The 22267-nt window shown below is 37.0% G+C and overlaps 2 protein-coding genes across 2 annotated transcripts; both read left to right on the forward strand.

Moving 5' to 3' along the window:
* Nucleotides 1-1581: 1581 nt before the first annotated feature.
* On the forward strand, nt 1582-8377 carry LOC124135722 (ARL14 effector protein-like). Its single transcript, XM_046501218.2, has 3 exons — nt 1582-1781; nt 3674-3804; nt 4982-8377. Exons 1-3 carry the CDS (start codon nt 1608-1610, stop codon nt 5196-5198), a joined length of 522 nt encoding a protein of 173 aa, XP_046357174.1. The 5' UTR covers nt 1582-1607; the 3' UTR covers nt 5199-8377.
* Nucleotides 8378-12353: 3976 nt separating this feature from the next.
* On the forward strand, nt 12354-20753 carry LOC124135723 (ARL14 effector protein-like). Its single transcript, XM_046501220.2, has 3 exons — nt 12354-12626; nt 16484-16605; nt 17075-20753. Exons 1-3 carry the CDS (start codon nt 12450-12452, stop codon nt 17289-17291), a joined length of 516 nt encoding a protein of 171 aa, XP_046357176.1. The 5' UTR covers nt 12354-12449; the 3' UTR covers nt 17292-20753.
* The last annotated feature ends 1514 nt before the right edge of the window (nt 20754-22267 follow it).

Consider the following 22267-nt stretch of genomic DNA (forward strand, 5'->3'; position numbering starts at 1 on the left):
TTGATGTGAGATTTTCATTTATGCCCAGATATAACTATCAAATAATTATATCCTTGAGTATTGTACGGTACACGCGTGTACAACACTCTTTCTCACTGTTCTTTGAGGGAGTCTTGTTTGTTTTACGCCGTTATTAAAAGCATCACAAGTGAAGGCACTAAGAATGGGAATCTCCGTGTGAGACACACTGTTTTCATGTGGGGAATGGAACTCGGATCTTCTACTACAAATGGAATACCCCAAAGGCCACCTGGTGCGGGATAAGATGTGTCCTCATATTTACAAGACACGCGGAACAATTAATGCAAGAAATCAGATATTGTATATCTGACTGTTTGATTGGCATTCTAGAATTCTAGAAGTTGGTGAGTAATTTTAAGTAAGCTTGATAACGATGAAATAATCTACATGAAAACGTCGCTAAATGCAATAAATCAGAAGTTGTTATCCATAAAGTAGTACGTTTTCTTACTTGTATTTCTGCACAAACATTCAAACATTCTGATTGTAAATCCATTACGTTGGACGACAGATGTCGAAAATAAAGGAATATGCATAATAAAATAGGTGATCAAGTGTACATTTCAATTCCATGGTGATACAAAAGCCACCATGGCTTCAGTTCGGAGATGACGTGTGACGTCACTATGTCCATCTCTCCTATCTCGAATGTTTTGTAAATTTTAAAAAAAATGTTTATAATTACACATACAGTCAAACACCGTTGTGTCCAACTTTGATGTGTCGAAAGCACGGTTGTCTCGAATAAAAGCTTCGCCCCTGTATATTCATCATTTTCGGTTGTATGGAACCTCGGATAACGCGAAGTATTTACGTAGGTCCCTTCAGCATCGACACAACGGTGTTTGACTGTATAATATATCATAGTCACATTGGCGGTGTTTCAGCGAGCGACTTACACCTACTCACGGGTAGGGGGCAGGTGCTGAACCTGGGATTCGAACCCATGACCAGTGGATGCCAACATCTAACACAGCGACTTGCATCCCACATGCACCCAACTGCAGCTTAGAGATATTCCCGGGGGTGTAATGTGTCGCAGTCTTAATCTTTTCTGGAATCAGAACAACATGCAAACACAAGTTGCGATGACTCCTATGTAGAATTTCGATAGCAACTATTCACTTTTAATAGTATGTTAGATGTTTATAGCTACATAGTTACATCTATATCCTGCATGTTATGTAGGCATGATATATTGGAATGAAGTTACATTTACAGATACTTTAATAACAGGGCTAACATCATAAGAAAAAGCCCCGTGGCTTCATTACGGGTCAGGTAACCTATTTCTGGTGTCCCCTGCCGTGATATAGCTGGCGTTAAACAAAAAGTTATTTACTGATAAAATAATTAAGTCACTAACCAAAATAAGTGACATCAAATACGTTAGACATAAATGCTAAAAGAGAAAAAATGCATCTAAAGTGGCTTTTGTTGTGGGTTTTTGATTTGATGCAAAAACAAACAAACCTGGTTTCATATTAGTAGTGAAAATATCTGGGATATATATTTCGTTTCGGAATATTAGTGACAACGTATTTTGAATAAACATGCAGATTTGTACACTTCCGGTTAATTTTACAATGGAAGGTAGAACCCGGCTAAGATCGGTCAGCAGTCCTAAAACCGAGAGTAAACGAAACAGCACCGAGAGTAGACAATTTCACTCTGAGATAAGCAATAGTAGTGACAATAGTAACAGCAGCTTAAGGAGAAATGATCATTCAGCTGACCCCGATAGAAACGAAGACGAAGACGTGAGTTTCCTTGAAATTTCGTGTCAATAAAATTCTGACATTGTCATAAGTTTCAAATGATGTAGTGGGTTTTTTTCCTCTCGTCCAAATTTGCACTCCGCTTGCAGGTTTCGTTAATCTTGTGATAACTGCCTGTTTACCACAAATGCGCACAAATGTCAAAACATTTTGTACAAGAGATCACATTGTCTGATGCCCGAGGCAAGTGTATTTTCAATTTCGGGAAAGCACAATTTACTGAAGAAAGCAAATTAGTCCTTTTATAATGCACTCGGATTGTAAAGAGTGTTCAGTGCATTTATGGCTTGATGATTTTAATCTGTTTTATGAAAACTTTCATTCAATAATGTTAACATAAATATTGGCGATATTGGGTGTTGATCTGATCAGGAGATCACAACAGTGGGTTGTAGTCAAAACGGGCTCATGTCTGAAAGGCCTCAAAAGTCAAAACGGTTACAAACCCATAGTCTAAACGGACATAAAAAAGACAAAATGGACACAGGTAAAAAGATTCGAAATAATAAATGAATTTAACAGTGAATGCATATCCAATGTGTACAGAGTACATGTTAGATGTTGTTATAATATTACAATGTAATCTCTTCCATGTTGTTTAAACCAATCTCATCAAATTACTTTGAACTCTTTACTGACCATTGTACCAAAACATGAATAGTGGCGGTGGGGTAGCCTTGTGTTTAAAGCGTTCGCTAGTCCCGGTTTGATTCCCCGCATGGGTACAATGTGTAAAGCCCTGGTGTCTCCCATCATCTCACCCCATTTGTCAGACACCTTAATATCCCATCCTACCTCTAGAATACAGTACCACAAACGTTTCAAACATGTCACAACTCCCTATGACATAATTTGTAGTATTTTGTTGCCAGTCACACCGGAGAAACAATGCCCTGTGAAGTCAGGGGACATCAAGTGTGCATAAGCTCTTCTCAGTGATCTATCATCTCTACATGCAATGTCATTTAATAAGCCCAGCGATGTTGAGAGTTTTGAATATTTGTTTATTAACAATAGCCTGCGATGGCGCATTTTATAGCACACACTAGTATATAGAAGCACTTTCATTATCAATATATTTTTTATTTCGTATTTTTGTTAATTCAAGTAGCGTAAATGATTATGAATGGCAACTAATATGCATATATTATTTTTTCCATTCTTTATTTTTCATTATTATGGACAGGAATGCAGAAACAGATAAAACAGTCAGTGCTTCTTACATGTCTTACAGAAATGAAAGTTGCCATTTGTCTCATTGTCATACATGTGGGTTGCAATGCCATCGCAATGGTTCAGTTCATACTGTGGCGTTCCTGTGGAGTCAGTTCTAAACAAATTAACTGCTACACAGATTATGCGTTCACTTGTCAGTTGTATTAAAACTTTTATTCCAAGCTTAATAACCCTTAGTGACTTGTTCTATAATGTCTCTCTGACTTGTTCTATCATGTTTTTATAGTGATTACCACTGGTAGTTTGTATCCTTTGATCTTTTGTACTTTTGTACTTTTGCATGAAATAGGAAGTTATATAAATTTCAAATTACAGAAATCAAAGTTTAGCAACATATATTATGAACTTATGTGAATTTGTGATGTATTATGAAAATACACTTATGCATCTTAATTTAACATACACAGGCGTTTAATTTATGTCGTTAAATGTATCTAATATAACAAAGAGGCACAATGCCAAATCTGTGGGACCATTTTCATCACCTCATGGCCGATATTTAGTTTTGCTGTAATCAGAATTAGTAAAGTGGTCTCAAGGGTAAACATGGTAAAGATGGCAGCTAATCCTGTAAACTGTTCCTGGAAAGGACACATAATCAAGCATCTTTTGGTAATTATATTCCTGAACTTTTCTAGGGCGTCAGCAAAGAATTGAAGATGTTGTCGTATGGTCCATCAGGAGGTCATGGTAAATTCATGGAAGATTTTGACCCAGAAAGAAGTGGACGAGAAATGAGAAAGATGAACAGACGGATTTACAGAGAAAGGTGCTACAAGAATACATAATTAAATTTTTGTTGTGTTCATTGTTATTCCTGCATTCTGATACAGCTGAACTGGTCACATGTTATTGCATTCATTTCCCAATGAATGTGAAAAATTAAGCCACGCCCACCGAGGCAAACTACTTTTATTACTATGGAATGTCAGTGAATCCCAATATTTAAAGTCGAGGGAATTTCCTTTCTGCTCACGCGTATCACGTGGTCATGCAAGGACATTTAGCAATACGAATGCATATTCAGTGTCCAAACAACCCTTTGAGACCGAATGCTGAGAAGGAATGAAACAGCAAACGTGCAGGCTCAGTCACCTGTTTTTTTCCTGCTTGCCTCAGTTCCACAACTTGTCTTCAGGTTTCATTTCTGACTAGCATCATTAAACTGTGTCTTCCCGTTCTCAGGGAACTTATGTTTGAATCTGGCGGCAACTGACCATGTCATTTGAAACAGCTGTCACATAATTCTGGACATATTTGTTCCGGTTTGTTACAGTCTGACCGTTGCAATTCTTCTCGCCTCTTTCCTTGATTGACAGGTCCAATGAACATAATTTTGATCTTATTCTCCGTTGATTGGCTACTGACTTTGTAAGTGTGTCAAGTTATGTGCTTAAATTAACAATCACCTGATAAATGACACGCCACAGTATGTATTCCTACACCTAGAATGTTTATCAATGTCGTCAATTTTGTCTGCTTTCATATATACAACTGTTTTTGGTTTAACTATTGTAGATAAAACATGTTTTCTTTGTCAAATTTAATTATAAGCATTAGGCTATGCAGATTCATACAGTTTGCACATCGGTTTTTAGATTCATACCTCAATGAACCGAAAAAAATACAGTCAATCCTTAAATACATTCAATGATCCAAAATCAATCATACTAGTGGTTATGTGTTACTTACACGATGAGTGTCTGACTTGTTTTAAGAGAATGTGTTTTAAATAAGGATTTAAGAGAAAGAAATGTGCAGTATGTTTTCTTTGTCATGATTGTTGGCAGTCAGATAATATAGTGCATGGAATCGGTTCCTGTAGTTAAAACATGAACAATTTTGAAATTTTTTCTCAGACATGTCAGAAGCAACAAGAGAATAATTGTTTGTCCATGAAGAACAAAACCATGTCATATGATCATGATAATTATTGTTATTTTCAGTGTTCGAAAGAACCAGCTGTATGATGAGACTGGCCGCTTGTTCGAGAACAGCAAGGATCTGTGTGACTGTCTAGAAGTTGACTGTCCAGGTTGTCATTTTCCCTGTTCCAAGTGTGGATCTGAGAAGTGCGGATCTGAGTGCCGATGTAATCGCAAATGGGTCTACGAGAGTGTGGAGGTTGAGGGCACAGACATTGTTATCAAGTGGCCAACATGAGAAGATTCTTTTGTGATAAGTGTTCAACAGTTTGCCTGAACTTCATAGTGTCAAAGAAGAAATGTTGTGTTCTGTATGTGCTACTGCTACAAGGAAAGGCCCAAACTGTTAAGTGAGCATGTTGCAAGCCTTCCACCAGTTTCAGTGAGAGGTTTATTTCAAGTGTTAATTTTCTTAACATAATCGATACCTCTAATTACCGGTATGCACTTTACATCCGTTTGAAACAGGTGAAGTGATGAATATTACTTTTACATTTGTACTTGAATTAGTTTGAAACATTTGTGTATGTATGGACACTTTGTATGGCCATTGTGTTGGTGTGTAAATCTTTGAAAATCATAAACCATTTAACCCATTTAATGATTTCATAGCCTCTAGTATGAACATTGGATAAAAACTGCTCAGCACTTCATTCTGGCAATATCAACCCTCAGGTTTTGAAAATGACTATAAACACTACATTTTATGAAAACATAATTATGTATGTTATTAACTTTCCTACCCACAGATCTGTATTAAATTTGTGTCATGGAAATCCTCGTGGAAAGTTTCATAATAAATCAGCCTCACTGAACTTTGATTTGCAACTGCAACTGTTATCTTTTCTCAAAGGAGGACAGCTGAGCACAGATTCCTGGTTGAGACTAAAAGCATATTTGTTTCTATGTATGTTCAAGAGTTAACTGAACAGGTTAATTCAGATGGTAATTGAATTTACTGCAGGTGCCTACTTGCTGGAACAGTTTAATATTTTCCTTGAAAGCCAAAGCATCACTAAAAAGCCAGTCGTTCTACATTCAAAATTCCAGGTCTCCATTCTAGGCTTGATTTCCTTGTAAGCACATTGCTGTGACTAGGACATTACCGTCATGGTTGTTGCAGCACAGTTACGTCCCCTTGCACGCAGTGTATCTTCAAAACTTGATGAATCGTCTATCTTGCCTGGAGTTGTTAATGTTACCAGTACTCATGAATTAAGTAAGGATAAGATATATGGATGAACAGCTTCTTTATCATGTTTATTCCAATTAGGAGTGACGTTTTGGTGTAGGTTCTAACACCGTTTTCAAGCAAGAACCTACACTGAAAAGTCGATCCTAATTGTAATAAAGAAGTTGTTCATCCATATATCTTATCCTTACTTAGTACTCCAACTTCAAAATGCCTCTCAAAGAAGTTACTCATGAATTACTTTGTTATTGATGTCAGTTGAATTGAACTGAAGCTGTTAATGGTTTATTTACATGGTGGAAATGAAAGGCAAAGAGATACTGTTTTTGATTAGCACTTTGCATGTTCGTGAACTGAATACATATAATATCATATGGTTTTTTTTTTTCAGAATACATGTTGATTTAGCTTTCATGACAATTTAAGTGGGGTTTATTGGAGATATTACAAATAATTGAGTGTTTTCCATTTTATTCTATTAATGTCAATAATAATGTCTGTTATAACTGTACATGTACAGTTTAAACCAGTGTTTGTGAACTGGTTTGGTAATACTTTTGTTACTTAAGGAATATTTGTTTTTGGTTATCAATTATTAATATTGATTTGAAACACAAAATGTACAACATCCATATATACAAAGTTATAGGGATTTGTTGATTTTCACTGTCTGCGAAGTCCATTGTTCAGTTGTTACAGAAGAAAAGAGGTTGCTAATCATGTTCATGTCTTCATCAAAATTATCTATCCCCGCCCTCCTCACACTTCCACATATCCATTTATTGTGGGTGGGTGGAGGGGTTGGAGAGTTGAGTAAATATATGACCCTCAGTGCTTGTCCACTCACTTGTCTCACGGATGCACAGTTGCTGAAATACTTCTCAGTATTCATTGTTTAATCATAGAAATGTAATCATGTAGATGTTATTCCATGTTGGAATCAGAAATGAAATATGACTTGTAATGGTTGGTTGGTTGGTTTGTTGTTTAACGCCACACTCAGCAATATTCCAGCTATATGACGGCGGTCTGTAAATAATCAAGTCTGGACCAGACAATCCAGTGATTGACATCATGAGCATCAATCCACGCAATTGGGATCAATGACATGCATCAACCAAGTCAGCGAGCCTGACCACCCGATCCTGTTAGTCACCTTTTTCGACAAGCATAGTCACCTTCGACTTGTAATGATCTGATGATTATGGAGATATGATTGTGAAGAATTGCATCCCTTAGTTGCCAAAGACTGTGAGGTGTGGGTTTTTCAAATCCATATGCCAAGATTTAAATATGTTGCTGTGTCTGTCAGCTTGGTCACCTTGAAATTTTAATAGCAGTCCAAAGTCATGTGTGATGAATAAAGGTAGACAACTCTTGGGGGTCTCATGGAATTCTCATGTTGCAGGTGTTTCTGTTGTTTGTGTCAGGGTGTGTATTTTCCAGTACACATTATGTGACATATTGTGCTTTAAACAAGACCGTTTTGTGAAAATATCTGATGGTCTCCAGTAAGGTAAAGTACATTCCTATGTTGTACAGCCAATTGAAATATTGTCTCACCTCACATAAGTGTTTCAAATAAGCGCCTGCCCATAGGCCCATGGCAGGTATATCTCGTGTCGGGCCCATAGTTTCACACGGTTTTACACGGGCCCTTGTGACCTGCAGTAAATTTACTATCATTTTATATGTCACAATAAGCTGCAGTTTTGTTTTTTTAATGAGGGCCTGAAGAGTTTAGTCAGGACCAACAGCTTCTGGCATTTGTTTTTATTTCAAACACTGCCGAACATCTGTGATTGTAAGGAGTAGATTTTAAGGTGTTCATTTTCTTTTATGTGCCACTTGTTTGTTTTTTTGTTATGGTTTGTCATTGAGATCAAAGACTTGGTTCTTGTACACTCTTTGCATCAGTAACCATGGTAACAACAGGACAGCATTTTATCAGGAGGCCAACTTCCAAAACAAATCTTTTAACAGACCTTGCCTGAGAACCAATTGCTTTTATATTTCCACGGAATCCAATCAAAATACTGGAGATTGATGGTATTTTGTGGATGTAATGATTTTGAAGGTGTGATACAGTGGCTAGTTGTACTTGGCTTTCTGTATGGATGCAGCCCTTGCAGTTTGTAAATGATCACAGTGGAGATGTAGTCATTATTATTACCATAACTACCACTCTATGTGAGAACAACATTGTAATAAAATATATGATCTGATATGGTGTTGAGTTTATGTTGGTACAGAAATAAGAAAAACAACCTCACTGGAACTAGTCTGAGACATTTTGTTAATACATTGTATAGTTTCGTGTCCAGATTCTGAAAAAGGTGCACACTATAGGCAAGTCTAGAAGTGAAGGAAACACAGGACTGGGTGACATGTAGGATGACCATGTATGAGAAGAGGCTCAATACACAAGCAAGTAACATCACTTCTGAAGTCTTGCATCATGACCGTACCTGTCTAATCAGATGTTTATTATCACACTTCTACATCTCCCACAAGCTACAAATGATAACATATTTTACAAAATCTGTGAGCATATGTATCCCTTAAAAACTTAACTCACAATTAGATACAATGTACTTCATTTCATCGAAATTGAGGAGATGATTGTCCGTGGGGTCGCCATCTTGTCATCCAAGTTTACCTACATTATAGTTGATGCATACAGAGTACAGTGACACGTCTAAGTAAAACGAACAGTGTAACAAACTCCAGGGGTTATCTATTTTGCATGGAACATATATTAAGGTAGTAGGGCTAGGACGAGTCCAAATTTACTAACTGGGTATCCGATCCCCTATTACCTAAAACATACATTTATCAAATAATCAGACCATGCGTACAAGAAGTTGACTGAAGCGTTATCTTTACTCACACATATACAAGTCTAAAGGAATATGTGTACAGTCAGATAGAGATGCAAACATTAATGACATATAGTGTAACCGCTGAGCTATAGGGAGTTTTTGTCATTAAACAATATATAACATGACTAACCACGGGTCCGGGTAGTCCCATGGGTACCCGGGTCCTACTCAGGACCAACCCGACCCAGGTACCAGAGTTACCTGTCCCAGGCTGAAAAGGTAGTTACTTGCCAACCGAGTATACTGTACATGAGTTACAGTCTGTGTGTAAAATCAAACAATTCGTAAATTTGTCAGAAGTTTTTATGGCCTGGTTCACTTGGGTAGTTTACAAAATCCCTAAATATTTTAGTCATTTTTTAAATTGACTGAAAAATATCCTCTTTTGACAGGTTGACTGATGTTGAATTTCATCACCAAGAAACTGAAAGTGAAAGGATTAGAAGAAAATGAAAGTCAATGTATATAATTTTTGTGTCATTATTGGCATTAAACAACATGTAAACAACAAAACAATATCAGAAACATTGCATGAATTACATTTGTTTAGTTAGTTGATTCTAATCGGTACTGGTTTGGAAAAATAATAACTGATTGAGAGGGGATTTGGGACCCGTCCCATTTACAAATGCTGGATCCGCCCTTGGACAGTGTATGGTCCCAGGTGCACACTCACATTATGCCTATCCTTGTCCACCACACCAGTCTTGTCGCACAGCCTGCCCTAGTCCTACTCCTTCACCTCTGTCAACCTGTAAACTGATGGAAACATCCCTGCCGCACAACTGCTGAGTGTAGTGTCCATTTGCTGCTCTCTTGAGGTTGAGGCGGATGTTGCCATGCTGCTTTTGGATCTGGGTTTCGACCGATGTAGTCAATGGACTCTATGTCAGTTGACGTGTCTACATGACTAGTGTTCGTAGAAACTGCTAAGATCTGATTAAATGAAGTTTAAGGGGCGTCATGGCTTGATCATCTGCAGACACCAGTCGTTCTAGGATCTTGCAGAGGGAAGGGATGTTGAACTCGGTCCAATTCGTGCATCACTACCAAAAAGTGCCTTGATAGGAGATTGTTGAACCATAACGGTAACTTAATGGTACTGTTCTTCTGAAACTGAACAGAGGGAAGTCAAGCGTGCCAATATGTTTCATCTTTAATGTCATTATTCAGTTGCTAAACCGATCCCTGACTTGGTGGCCAGATTTATCATGGACCATCAAAAGATCTGGCCTGGTATACTTTGGATGACTGATGTTGTCAACTCACTGTTGTTGTCACTCTGCACAACAACAAGAAAATGTCTGCAGCACATTTGGAGGTCAATGGTTGCAGTACACAATACTTGGTCAAGTGGTCTTGGTACACACCATATTCCAACGGTATGAACCTTTAGCATGAACTGCATGTTGACCGGATCAGCCTGACCACGGGAACCAAAATCTATAGATAGAATTGGCTTCACCCCTGGTGGTAGCATGGGTACATTTCGTTGACACTGCAATGCACAGAGATTTGAAGGGTTTAGTGGAGTCACCGGTGATATGTGCACACAAACAAAACGAAGACAGAGATGCCAACAGTGAACTATCCGGCGTCCAACTAAAATCTAATTAAACTACTGTGTCACAATAAAGTATACCATAAACTACATGTGATTACAGTGAAGTCAATGTTTAGCTCTACGATGGTCAACATCGCCTGACTTACAATCTCACACATAGTCTATTGTGGACGCTACAGCGAGTCTGTAAATAAATTTTCAGTCAGTTTGTAAAATAGCTTAAATTGCCTAAGTGTATCTGGCATTTTATATATTTTTACAATTTTTGTATAAGATGTTACACATTGACTGTAATACATTCAGCGTTGATCTATGAACGAAGTGTACATTCTTCACATAAACGATTACATTTCGTATGTCGTATGTCGCTTTAGGAAATCAAGCAAACTACGAAGCTACTGTTAAAGGGGAAGCAACCACTGACCACATGATGAGAATATTTCACTTAAGATTCGTTGTACTGAGATAACATTTCTTATCTATACTTCTCTGGATAAGACAGTTAAAACACTCCATACGGAGCAAACCTGTAATAATAATTTCTCCCATTGACCTAATACAGTCATCACGATCCCAGTGCATGCATTGGTACTTTCAGAGAATCCGTAGAAAAAATACTAGATTTGTTTTAGGGGTGTATAAATCTATATCTACTGATGTTATATTGGGCTATGTTGGTAGACAATGTTTCTGTATCAGGCATAAAAGTGAGTGAGTGAGTTGAGTTCAACTTCGCTTTTAACAGTATTACAGTTATATCGCTGTCAGACGACTGGGCCACCCGGCATAAAAGCCGTTGTGTTGGTTTTTGGTGCAGTCCAATATCTATTAACTTAAGTTTTCCCCAAATGTTGTTATGATGTGCTGAGACGTTTTGATGAAAATGAATATGTAAACTAAAACAGGTTATTTCTTTCGTTTGGATTACTCAAGATTGTGCTGATGCGTAAAGCTTCTTGACCTGAACATGTTTTCACAACGTTGTAAAGATACTGAATTCCCAAATTGTCATGGTAAAATCTCCTGTACATATACTTACACGGCTCGTGAAGATCCAGGTAGAAAACAGGTCTTCGGCAAGCATGGGTTGCTGAAGACCTGTTTTCTACCCGGATCTTCACGACCAGTCCTTGTTTTAGCCCCTTATGCCGAGCGCCAGACAGAGTAACAACAAGTACCATCTTTTAACGATTCTGGTATGACTGAACTCCGGACCTTCCGCTCTCCGGACGAACGCTCTACCACTAGACCACGGAGGCGGTCGTGATAGGCAGAATCAATAAGATTGACAGAAATAATCGTCCACAATCGTCCATTAATCTTTGGCATCATGTCAAGACATCTTTTTTCTAATACTTCGTATAACATTATTATTTCATGATCCCCTACATTTTTTATAAGAGTATAGAACTCCTTTACATCAGAGCTATCTAATTTTCTGTTACATTCCTTCTCGGCCTTCGGACTCGCCTGCAAGTTTTTTTTGTGGTTATTATTATAAATTACATATGGTCCTGTGATTGAACATTTATATTACATTATCCCTTACTATTGTATAAGAGTAAAAAACGTCACTACTTCTTAGCTGTCTATAAATTCCTTTCTTATCAGCAAAACACGAATTGTAGTATTGAAATATTATAACGAACGTACAATTATTATTTTCGAGGAAAACATTTTCGACATACAAAATATTTATTTATGTTTCCACATTTTTCGGATTCCATACTTTTAAACATTTAGATGAGAGTAGCGCCCTCTATGTATGGAGTAGCAAGATGGGTAGGGATCCGGTGCTATTCATAGAATGGTGATTGTGAGTGGAAAATTAAAACACATACACACAAAAACATGGAATCATTGATGACCAACAAAGTGATCCCCTCCAGGGAACATGTGAAACGTGTGCAAGAGAGTGCAGTCGTAAACGGAAAACAAAGTTTGCAGACAGCAAATGAAAAGAAGGGAAACAACTCTTCTCGCACTGAACCAAGAAGGTCTTCACGTCTTGAAACCACCGGAGTTAAAGTATGTTGACAGTTTCCATATGAAAATAAATATCGCTAAGAATAAGGTTTATCGTAATACCTTCATTGATTCACGATGTACTTGTGGGGTATCGCTTATTTTACAGCGACCTCATACCTAACTTTGGGATTCTATTATGCATTTTGTTATGTCATACATTGAATCGTTTTCAATATTTTGTCAGTGTTGATAGGATTTCTTACCAGCCCTTAACGAAGTTGGCGGGATGTGAAACAAGCTTTGATGCTATGTCCGTCAATATGTGACATCTGTGTGCATAAACATTTGTGTTTCAGGCTTTGTTAATATACCCTTCAACTTTATTAGGTCTTCAGGATAGCCTTCATGAATAAAATAGCATCAGATCTAGGCCCTATATCATACACAGCGAATGTATGGTTGATCACAGGACCATTTAACTACTACTACTACTAATAATAATAATAATCAAAATTGCAAAAAAATTGTAGACAAGGCCGGAGGACTTCGGCCTCGTTTTTTAGTTTGTTTGTTATTATTTGTTACATGGTCCTGTGGGTTGATGCATCCACCAGACAATGTTTTGGCTAATTTTCACAAAGGTCATGGTCACCTGTGATCATAAGGTTATAATGCATATTATCTACTTATTTGATCATTGTGATATGATTCCTGTGGCAGTTCAATGATATACAATAACTATGCATGTTGGTTTCACAAATATGGCTTACATTTCCATTGCCTGAAATGTTAAAGGGAAACAACACTCCAAGTTTGAAAGTATTGAAATATGGATCAATCTTTTTGGGGGTGGATTCAACATTTGCTTATTTTGGACTATGACATCGACTGGTTGACTTGTTTTTGGCGCTATTCTTGCTGTGCTGTGATGCACAAAGCGACTCCTATTGGAGGACTGAAGAATAAGAAGCCGTACATATACAAAATACAAAGGATATACAATAAAGAGCTGTAGTCAAACTGACATGTGTTTTTGTTGTTGATTTATACATATGGGACTTGAAAGGATGACAGTATCGATCAACATCATATGCACAGTCAAAAACTACGTCATATTCCTTAAAGGGGCACTGATCTAACGCAATTCCCCGGGACTGGTTGTCGCCTTTGTTATTGTTTTTTCCCAGTGAGTACCCGGATGTATAGCAGAAATCTAGACTAGTTCGCGACCTCTGCTGCGCCATTCGTAAGCGCATTAGTCACTTGTATGGGTAGTAATATAGAGGGCGTATGGTCACATTGATCAACAAAATGAAATACAGTTTTGGAGATAATAAGGAAATGTAGGTATCTTTGTTGTTAGCATCGGTAATGGTGACGAAGTTTTGATAAGTCACTTGCTTGGTAATTTTGCGATTTTCGTTTACACTATTTTGACTTGCAACACAAAGTAAATATTTCACCTGAGCATTGCTTTTTGATAGTGTGTATATTTTTTACTGTCAAAATGTGTAACATTTTCAAATTTATTCAACGCCTAAATATTCAGTTATTTAACAAAGTGACTGAAAAACATTTCCATCTGTATTATTATGGTAACGAATTCCAAACATTTTGATGTTTAATGTCATCACCAAGAGACTGAAAATGTTACGTTGAAAAGTACATTTCTATGTTGTTTGGCTTCTAATCCTACATAATATACTGATGTGATGTCTATAGGCCCTTTTGATCGTCTTAATCAATCTGGACAGATTTTTTAGTCAAAATTACTGAAATATTTACACATTTTATAAAGTGCCTGAGAGCATTACATTTTACAAATTGACGGTAATATATACACGTTTACAAGGGAAAAGGCCTGTGAAAACAACGTCTATCGCGCATTGAAGAATTTCCCAACCAAGACGTGAGAAACAAGGACGAATCGGTTCAATGCTACAGCAAATGAAGGAAAACAAAATGCAAATACCACAATTACAACCTACCAAATTTATGTGTATAAATTTTAGGCAGCTTCCTTGTTCAAGGAATGTATCCGTGAATATCCATTCGTCTGCAGCTGTACAAAGAAACCTATTCGATGTCACGTGTCTCTGTAACAATCACATATTTTAAAAGATATATATCGTTTCGGGATATTATAACCCGTGTTCGTTACTCAACTGATCACTTGGATTGTTTCAGGTGTTTCACATAGGTGTCAAGTCTCAAGGGTCAGCTGAGAAAGCCCACGTGACAACTATTTTCATAACGTCCACGGTTCCTAAAAAATCCATTGAGTGATAGATAACAATGAGCAATCAATCAACATATTATCAGTGAACCCTTTGAACAAAGTACGTTGTTTTTACATCGGCACTTCACGCAAGGATATGTGTGTATTCCCTTTGTTTTAGTAAACCTAGACATGTAAACACTCACTTTTGACATATCCACTGTGCAAGATAACAGTGATTAATCAATCAACGTATTTTCTGTTAATCCTTTGATGACTAGGAACGATCCGTTGATTTACAAAAAAAAGTAAATCAACTGATCATTCACCTCTTGCTGGTCTGCCACGTGCATATTACATTACACACATTTCACCTCACTTCAAACCTGGATTTAGATTGAATAATTACCCCAGACACAATAAATGCCAAATGGGAACCTTTGTCAGGTAATCTATTTGGTGCTACCACTAATTGTACCTGTAATAAATTCATTAACTGAGCATCAAGTGAATGACGACAAATACACAAGTGTAGGGTTATGCGAGAAAACGTGGATGACAACAAGGGAGTAGTAATCGTATTATCGACGCAATCAGAAAACCGAAAATGCTTTCACTGCATGGATACTTATTTTAGTGTTAACTATAACCATCTGGGGTATTTCCAAATGACGACATCCGATGAGCTCCGCCGTTCTTTTTGTCTATTAGTTTAGGCTGAAGAAATTAATTAACATGCGCCCTTTGTCGAAATGCGTAAAACAAATATTGCCTCCAGCCTCCAAGTTTATTTAGCTGTCCTTGCAGACGGTAGCCCAGTCTCTGGTCACGCTCAGTTGCGTTGCGTATCATCCGGGTACTCACGGGGGAAAAAACAATAACAAAGGCAACAACCAGTCCTGGGAATTGAGTTAGATCAGTGCCCCTTTAAGAGAATTCAGGAAACAAACAGGTGACAACAAACTTGGTCAATAAAAAAGTTTGCGATAAATTATCACCAGACATGATGAATTACCATTTAAGTTGTATTTTCTGTTTTGATAGACATTGTTTTATATGCAGAACTAAAGATTACAACTTGTATTGTTTCATAAGCTAAGCTGGAAATACCAATCACCTGTAGCACCTGCAATATATACCGGTGATTTGGTTATTATAATTTAATAATACATAATAATAATATAATTTAAAAGAATTTTGATGCAGTAATCAGATGATTTGTATCTGAGACTTTTATTTTATCAGAAATAATATATTCCAGTATCGAGTTATTTTAGTTGCAGCTCTTACAGTATATATTTAAAAATATAATAATTGTAAGTGTGGTACTTTGGAACAAGTGATTGCCACTGATGGATATTTGTTACGTATGGGACAATTTGATCAGTCACCCTTGAGGTCCCCCCCCTCCATAATTCCTGCTTCAGCAAATGAATGAAATCAAAATGCGAATGCACTGCCATGTGCATATTATACATTCACCACATCAGGTCTCAATTTATAACCCAATCTTAGATTAAATAATTTCACCAGAAAATAGAAATCCCAAATGTGAACCACTGATTGCTATCTATCCTTGACATCCTCTATTATTATTATTATTATTATTATTATTATTATTATTATTATTATTTAGCTTTGTATTATCATCATATGTAGTTCATGGTCTCAAATTATGTATGACTTTATTTTCTTTCAGAATGTGGAATGTGAATTAAAGAAGCTGTCATTTAGAAACCCTGGCAAGTTCATGGAAGACTTTCAGCCTGAAAGTAGTGGGAGAGAGATGAGGAAGATGAACAGGAAATTCTACAAAGAAAAGTAACTGGTTTAGGAGCATTTTGTTGAGTTGACAACTGTGTCAAGACACTTTCATATTTTTCTTAACTATTAAAGGTCTGTCACTTATATCCCATGAGGATTTCAGGTCAGAACAAGTCCCCAGCATTTGTATGAATCAGCTATAATTACACAATGTGTAACCTTGATGAGTGTGTGATTGTACCTCATGATTGTTTCTTATACTGTCAACCACTTGTTTCCTCATTGCCAGTGATATTGCTGACTGTGGCGTAACACAACATTTACTCACACACTTGGTTACCATCACACACATAATCCGCAACCTGAATATCTGATGTGTTTGGTGACGTGATTCTTAATCCTCGATACCATATTCTTTGTCATGTTGGTGGTAATAATATAAGTTGTTGTTGCCCTTTCCTGAACAAATCCATGACAAACTTAACATTTTCAACATTTACATTTTGGGTTTGAATGCCTGTTTCAGTGTGAGGAGAAACCAGCTGTATGATGAATCTGGGATTTTGCTGGAAAACAACGAGGATCTATGTGACTGCTTGGATGTCCACTGCCCAGGGTGTCACTTCCCATGCCCCAAGTGTGGATCAGAGAAGTGTGGAACTGAATGTCGTTGTAATAGAAGATGGACTTATGAACATATCAATGTGGAAGGCACTAATGTTTTGTTTAAATGGCCAACATAATGTCATTGCAGTGTTTTTGAAACATATGCTTGAGCAGAGTTAGGTCCAGTCACTAGTCTGCTAGTCTTAGACTTTTGAACATCTTGAGAACTAGTTTGTCTCTCCCAATACCTAATTTCATTAACCACTAGTCTGAAATTAAGCTTTTGTTAAGTTGGATAAATCTCATGGTGTCTCTCACTGTTGAATGATTGTCTGGAGCTCTATGCTAGTGTTCGAAATTGAGGAGAGCATCCTAGAGTCCTTCAAGTTTATTGCTATTAGTGACCCTTAAATCATTCTATTTTTACAGTGAAGGTAACAAGAAGCACCCCTTGACTTTCATTTTTAATATATGAACACTGTAGACTGTTTAGCGATATTTTACCTTGAAACAAATATCAATCAGTCACACACTAAGTAAAAGATATGGATTTTTAATTTTTTTTTTTGCTTTAATGACTGATACACCGAACACTAATTACTAGTAAAAATTAGTTGTGAAAACTTAATATTATCATCCATTGCGCCATAGTTGACACTGCCAATTGAAAATGGGAGGTGTGACAGGAATTTGGCCATCCTGTCAAATGAAAAAGATGGCTTACACACCTCAGATAAGAACACATGCAAGTATCGTGATACTTATCGGATGGCACAGTTGGTGTATCGTCCCAGCCCTAATGCTGTGCATGTTGTCAACGTATCCAAGGGACACATTGGTCACAATTTCAGCAGACTTACATTCCACAGGCATCATTATAATTCATGTTCATGGGTGATCTCTGTATCACAAAGTAGAACTCATTGCTATCAGTTATCTTTAGGTCATTAATTCATCAATCACCCTTTTTGGAATGATCAAAGCGTTACCAAATTACATGTATTCTGAATGCTGCTGCATTATTGAGAAGTGCCTTATGTGTTTTGTCTGCTTTAGTATTGCCTAGAAATACATCTGCAGCAAGTACAAGTCGTTTGTTGGAGTCTTTTTTAGGAGATCCTTCAAAATTAAAAGAAATTACACATGTTAATTTATCTAGACTATCATTCTGTTCCATTTTGATTATGGACTTTGTAAATATTTTGTTTATGTTTATTATGGCGTTGTTTTTTGTTGTTGAGGAATCAGATGGTCATGTTCTTTTACAGCTTGTTAGAAGCATATGTTCTAGTCATGTATATCTTAGGTCCTACCTAAAAAGGAGAATATTTGTGTCTTTGGCACCTACCACATTAACAATAGTGAAGGGTCCAGGGAACTAAATGGACCTGACCAGTGATGTTGGACTGTTGGACAAGTAGAAGTTTGCCTTTTAGTTGTTCATGGACTGGTTAAAGATTCTCCTGGGACGTAAATGAAAATTGTAACACTACCATTTATTTTGACTACTCAACATTTGCTAAGGCCCACACCTTTAACTAAAGCTGACTATTTTTGTCAAATGTTGAGTGGTATAATGGCTTCAATCACAGATATTCAATTAGATTATAACTTTGCACATTTATGTGAAGAAAAGCAAAATTGAACCGAAATTACACAGTCTGAAATGTAATGTACCCATAAAATTACAGACAAGTAGTCTTCAACTCTGACATGTATGTTTCCTGAGTTTACTTGCAAGAGAATAAGGAAACATTGATAATGTCTGATTTCAACACCCCTACCAAGTTTTACACCTACATGTACACATGACAGAAAAAATGTTTCTCTTTAAACAAGACAAACAGTAAGATTTGTAACAACTTGGTTTTCTTCATTCACTTTTGGGTTTATTTAAGTAGTCTCATTTAAAGTATTTACCTGAAAAACAATTTATTTTTTTACAGCTCACTACACTTTTTTACTTGGATGATAAGGTGGTGCTATCTAGTTGAGCTCAAGGTGGGAGGGCGGACACTCATGTGTTTACAGACTTACCATGTCCTAGTTTGCATGGTGCTAATGTTTTTCCATGGGATTGTTGTAATACATCATGCCAGCTTCCTCTGCCACTTGAAGAACTTAGGCTACTGTTGTTTATAAATATATTTTTTTATTTTCATGTTAAGTAATGCTTTGATAGTGTTTTGTATGTGTTTAGTGTTTATCTGCAACACTATGCACTTCTGTTGCATTGTTTTATTCACAAGGTTGCAAGAGTCAGGCTTCATACTCACTGTTGGAGTGCTTGATGTTCTTAGCACTGCGGAAGTGCATCATGTCATTGATTCTTTACTGAAACAATGGACTAACCAAGTTTGTATCTATTGCTGTTGATAAAGTTTCAGTTTTGTGATAAGTAGAGCTTTTCTAATGGTATGTTGCTGTCTGTTCACCATCTTGTTCATGTTGTGGATTTTGCCACGTACTAACAGATTTTGGCTAAATCTGTTTCAGAACAATAACTACCAAAGATTCATAGCCAATCACATTTGGTCGCATAATATTGCCGAAAGAGAGACTACATTGGACAAACATTGATAGATAATTAGCTCAACTGATTGGAGTCAACTGATCAAGTGAGCTTATGTCATGGCCTGTTTGTTGTTTGTCGTGCATCATAAACATCTCATCTAAAACCACTGGACCAATGAAGCTGAAATATTAATACATGTTACCTCAATTTGTTCAAGGGGCTCAAATCACATTTTTAACATGACCACCAGGGCAGCTATCTTGAAAACCCCACATTATGCCATCACTCAGACATTATTGTTAAAAATGTAATGAAATTTGTTACATGTATCGTTAGTTGTGGCACTCAACGTATGTGTTCCGTTTTTGGCAGTATTTTAAATTTTGACCTTGATTTGACCTTTGAATTTGAACTTTACTAAAAGCTGAAAGTTTGTTAGGTTGGTATCTTTGATGACCTGTTGACTAAATATCCAGGTGAGCTGCAGTGTGGGGCACCGTTTTTTTTATAAAATATTATTCAGGGGTAGTGAACAGTCATAATAGGTAAGATATTGTACACACTGGTTAAACTGGACTATGATGAGCTGTGGATAAGATTACTCTGGTAGAGAGTTTTTATAGTGCTGCCTAATTGTCAAAGTAACCACTGGTTTAAATAAGAGGTGTGAGGTATCACATAATAATGAAAACTAATCTGAAATTAGACATGTTAAACTGATTTGGTGATATTTAATTTTTTTTTATTGGATCAATTGAATGAATGTGTAGACCAGTAGAGCATTATCTGGGTGAATTTCTGGTATGTTTACTTGTATGCCTTCAGTAGGTGTTGATGATGGTACATGGAGAAAATTGGGAACATGAATAAAATTTAATCAAATCCTCTGTTGTCTAACATTGTTGAAGATGTGCCTTGACTGTTCATTCTTTTCATGGAGGAAGAAGTATTGTACTAAAGGCAGCTGACTTGTATTGTATTCTTTTGTCAAATACTGTATTTGGATTGTTTGTCTTCAATTTGTAATTTTCTATGTGGCTTTGCAAACTGTTATATGATACTGCATTAAAATGGATGAAAAGAATTTTATAACAGCGTCAGTTGTGTTTAGCTCACCTAACCAACATATTTGTGATTGATTTTAGCACTGCTTTAACTCAGGCTTACGTTTCCCTTGGAATGAAGTGAAGTCTGACATCTCTGAAACTATATCTCTTGAGTAATAATGTCATGTAAATTTTACATTTTGGGTTGTATCAAGCTGGCCTTTTACATGAAAAGGTTAAATGTCTGTTTTGCTGGGTCGGGACAATGTGAGGATGTGAGACCTCGTCACCATGGTGCACACATTTTAAGTTGCATTGGTCTGGATACGAACAAGGTCTGTTCTTCGCCCATAAGGGATAGATCCCCACATCACGACTTCATCCAATGAATCTGTCGACTTTTTACACGCAACATCAGGTACAGCGCACATGCCGTTTCTGATGCATGCTGATTCGCTCATCGCTCCTTTGAATAAGGAAACGAGATTCGTCAGTAAATCCAGAGACCATATCTGTATATGGTCTCTGATAAACCAAACACTACGCCAGCGTTATGGAAGATACTGGCGATGTAATCGACACTAGGTAAAATGACCCCAACGTGAACGGTTACTGACAGTGTGCAGATATGGGACAAGTATAAGGAATTTGTGTTTCAATGTACGGTGTAGTGAGTGTCCTGTTTCGAAGGTAAAGAATGTAGTGATGTTGGGCAGGGTCTAGATTTTAGAAACAGTTAAGATTGACGTTGTTTGATGACGTTTGGCTTCATTTCTTTGGCTGGTGACCTCCATACTTTACATTTGTTTGTCTGAATTGGCTCAAGTATTATATTTTTTAAGTATAAATGGGTAAATGCACACTAAAATTTTGAAAAGAACATCAGTTATTCTTGTTATTCCTTTCAAAACGAATCACGAAATGCAAAATGTAAAGATTATTGTGATAAAAATATGCTCATTTGATATTTATCAGTCAATTAACGTTTACTGAGAAAAAGGTGGACAGTGAAGTAAAAAGTAAAAAAATATGTTACTTTTTAACTACGATTTAATTATCATGTTCAACGGACTCTATTTAGTCACTTAGAATCAAATATAAACCTTTTAATAAGTCAGACAATCCATTTTTTTTGTTAAAACGAATACAAATACCGATTCGCTGTGCAGAGTTCCGTCCCCTGGGCACGCAAGAAACCTATGATTGTGGGTTCAAATCCCGGTTCGCCCCGTTTATGTTTCTGGGTTTGTCAGCACCATACCCGTGCTCGTGGGTTTCACCGAAGTCGTAAAAGTCCGAGACCTGCATCGCTTCGGGCTTTCCTCCCACATTAAGCTGACACGCCGCGATATAACTGTAATACTGTTAAAATGGGCGTAAAACCCAACTCATTCACTCACTCCAGAGATGAAAACGGACAAGGTCTTACCCTCAGCCTTGTTAGGGTTAGGCTAGGGGGCACTACCACCACCACTGATAGCAGTATGTATTGACCTGGCACATAATGCTTCTTGTGTGTATTTATTTCTGAGGTATATAGTAAACTTGTCAT

Source organism: Haliotis rufescens, unplaced genomic scaffold (assembly GCF_023055435.1).
Source record: "Haliotis rufescens isolate VD_foot unplaced genomic scaffold, xgHalRufe1.0.p SCAF_1, whole genome shotgun sequence".
NCBI classification, from domain to species: Eukaryota; Metazoa; Mollusca; class Gastropoda; order Lepetellida; family Haliotidae; genus Haliotis; species Haliotis rufescens.

Coding starts and splice junctions, on each gene's coding strand:
- LOC124135723 (XM_046501220.2), top strand. CDS start 12,450: ATGGAATCATTGATGACCAACAAAGTGATCCCCTCCAGGGAACATGTG. Junction 12,627..16,483: donor TTGAAACCACCGGAGTTAAA/GTATGTTGACAG, acceptor ATTTTCTTTCAG/AATGTGGAATGTGAATTAAA. Junction 16,606..17,074: donor AGGAAATTCTACAAAGAAAA/GTAACTGGTTTA, acceptor TGCCTGTTTCAG/TGTGAGGAGAAACCAGCTGT.
- LOC124135722 (XM_046501218.2), top strand. CDS start 1,608: ATGGAAGGTAGAACCCGGCTAAGATCGGTCAGCAGTCCTAAAACCGAG. Junction 1,782..3,673: donor ATAGAAACGAAGACGAAGAC/GTGAGTTTCCTT, acceptor GAACTTTTCTAG/GGCGTCAGCAAAGAATTGAA. Junction 3,805..4,981: donor AGACGGATTTACAGAGAAAG/GTGCTACAAGAA, acceptor TGTTATTTTCAG/TGTTCGAAAGAACCAGCTGT.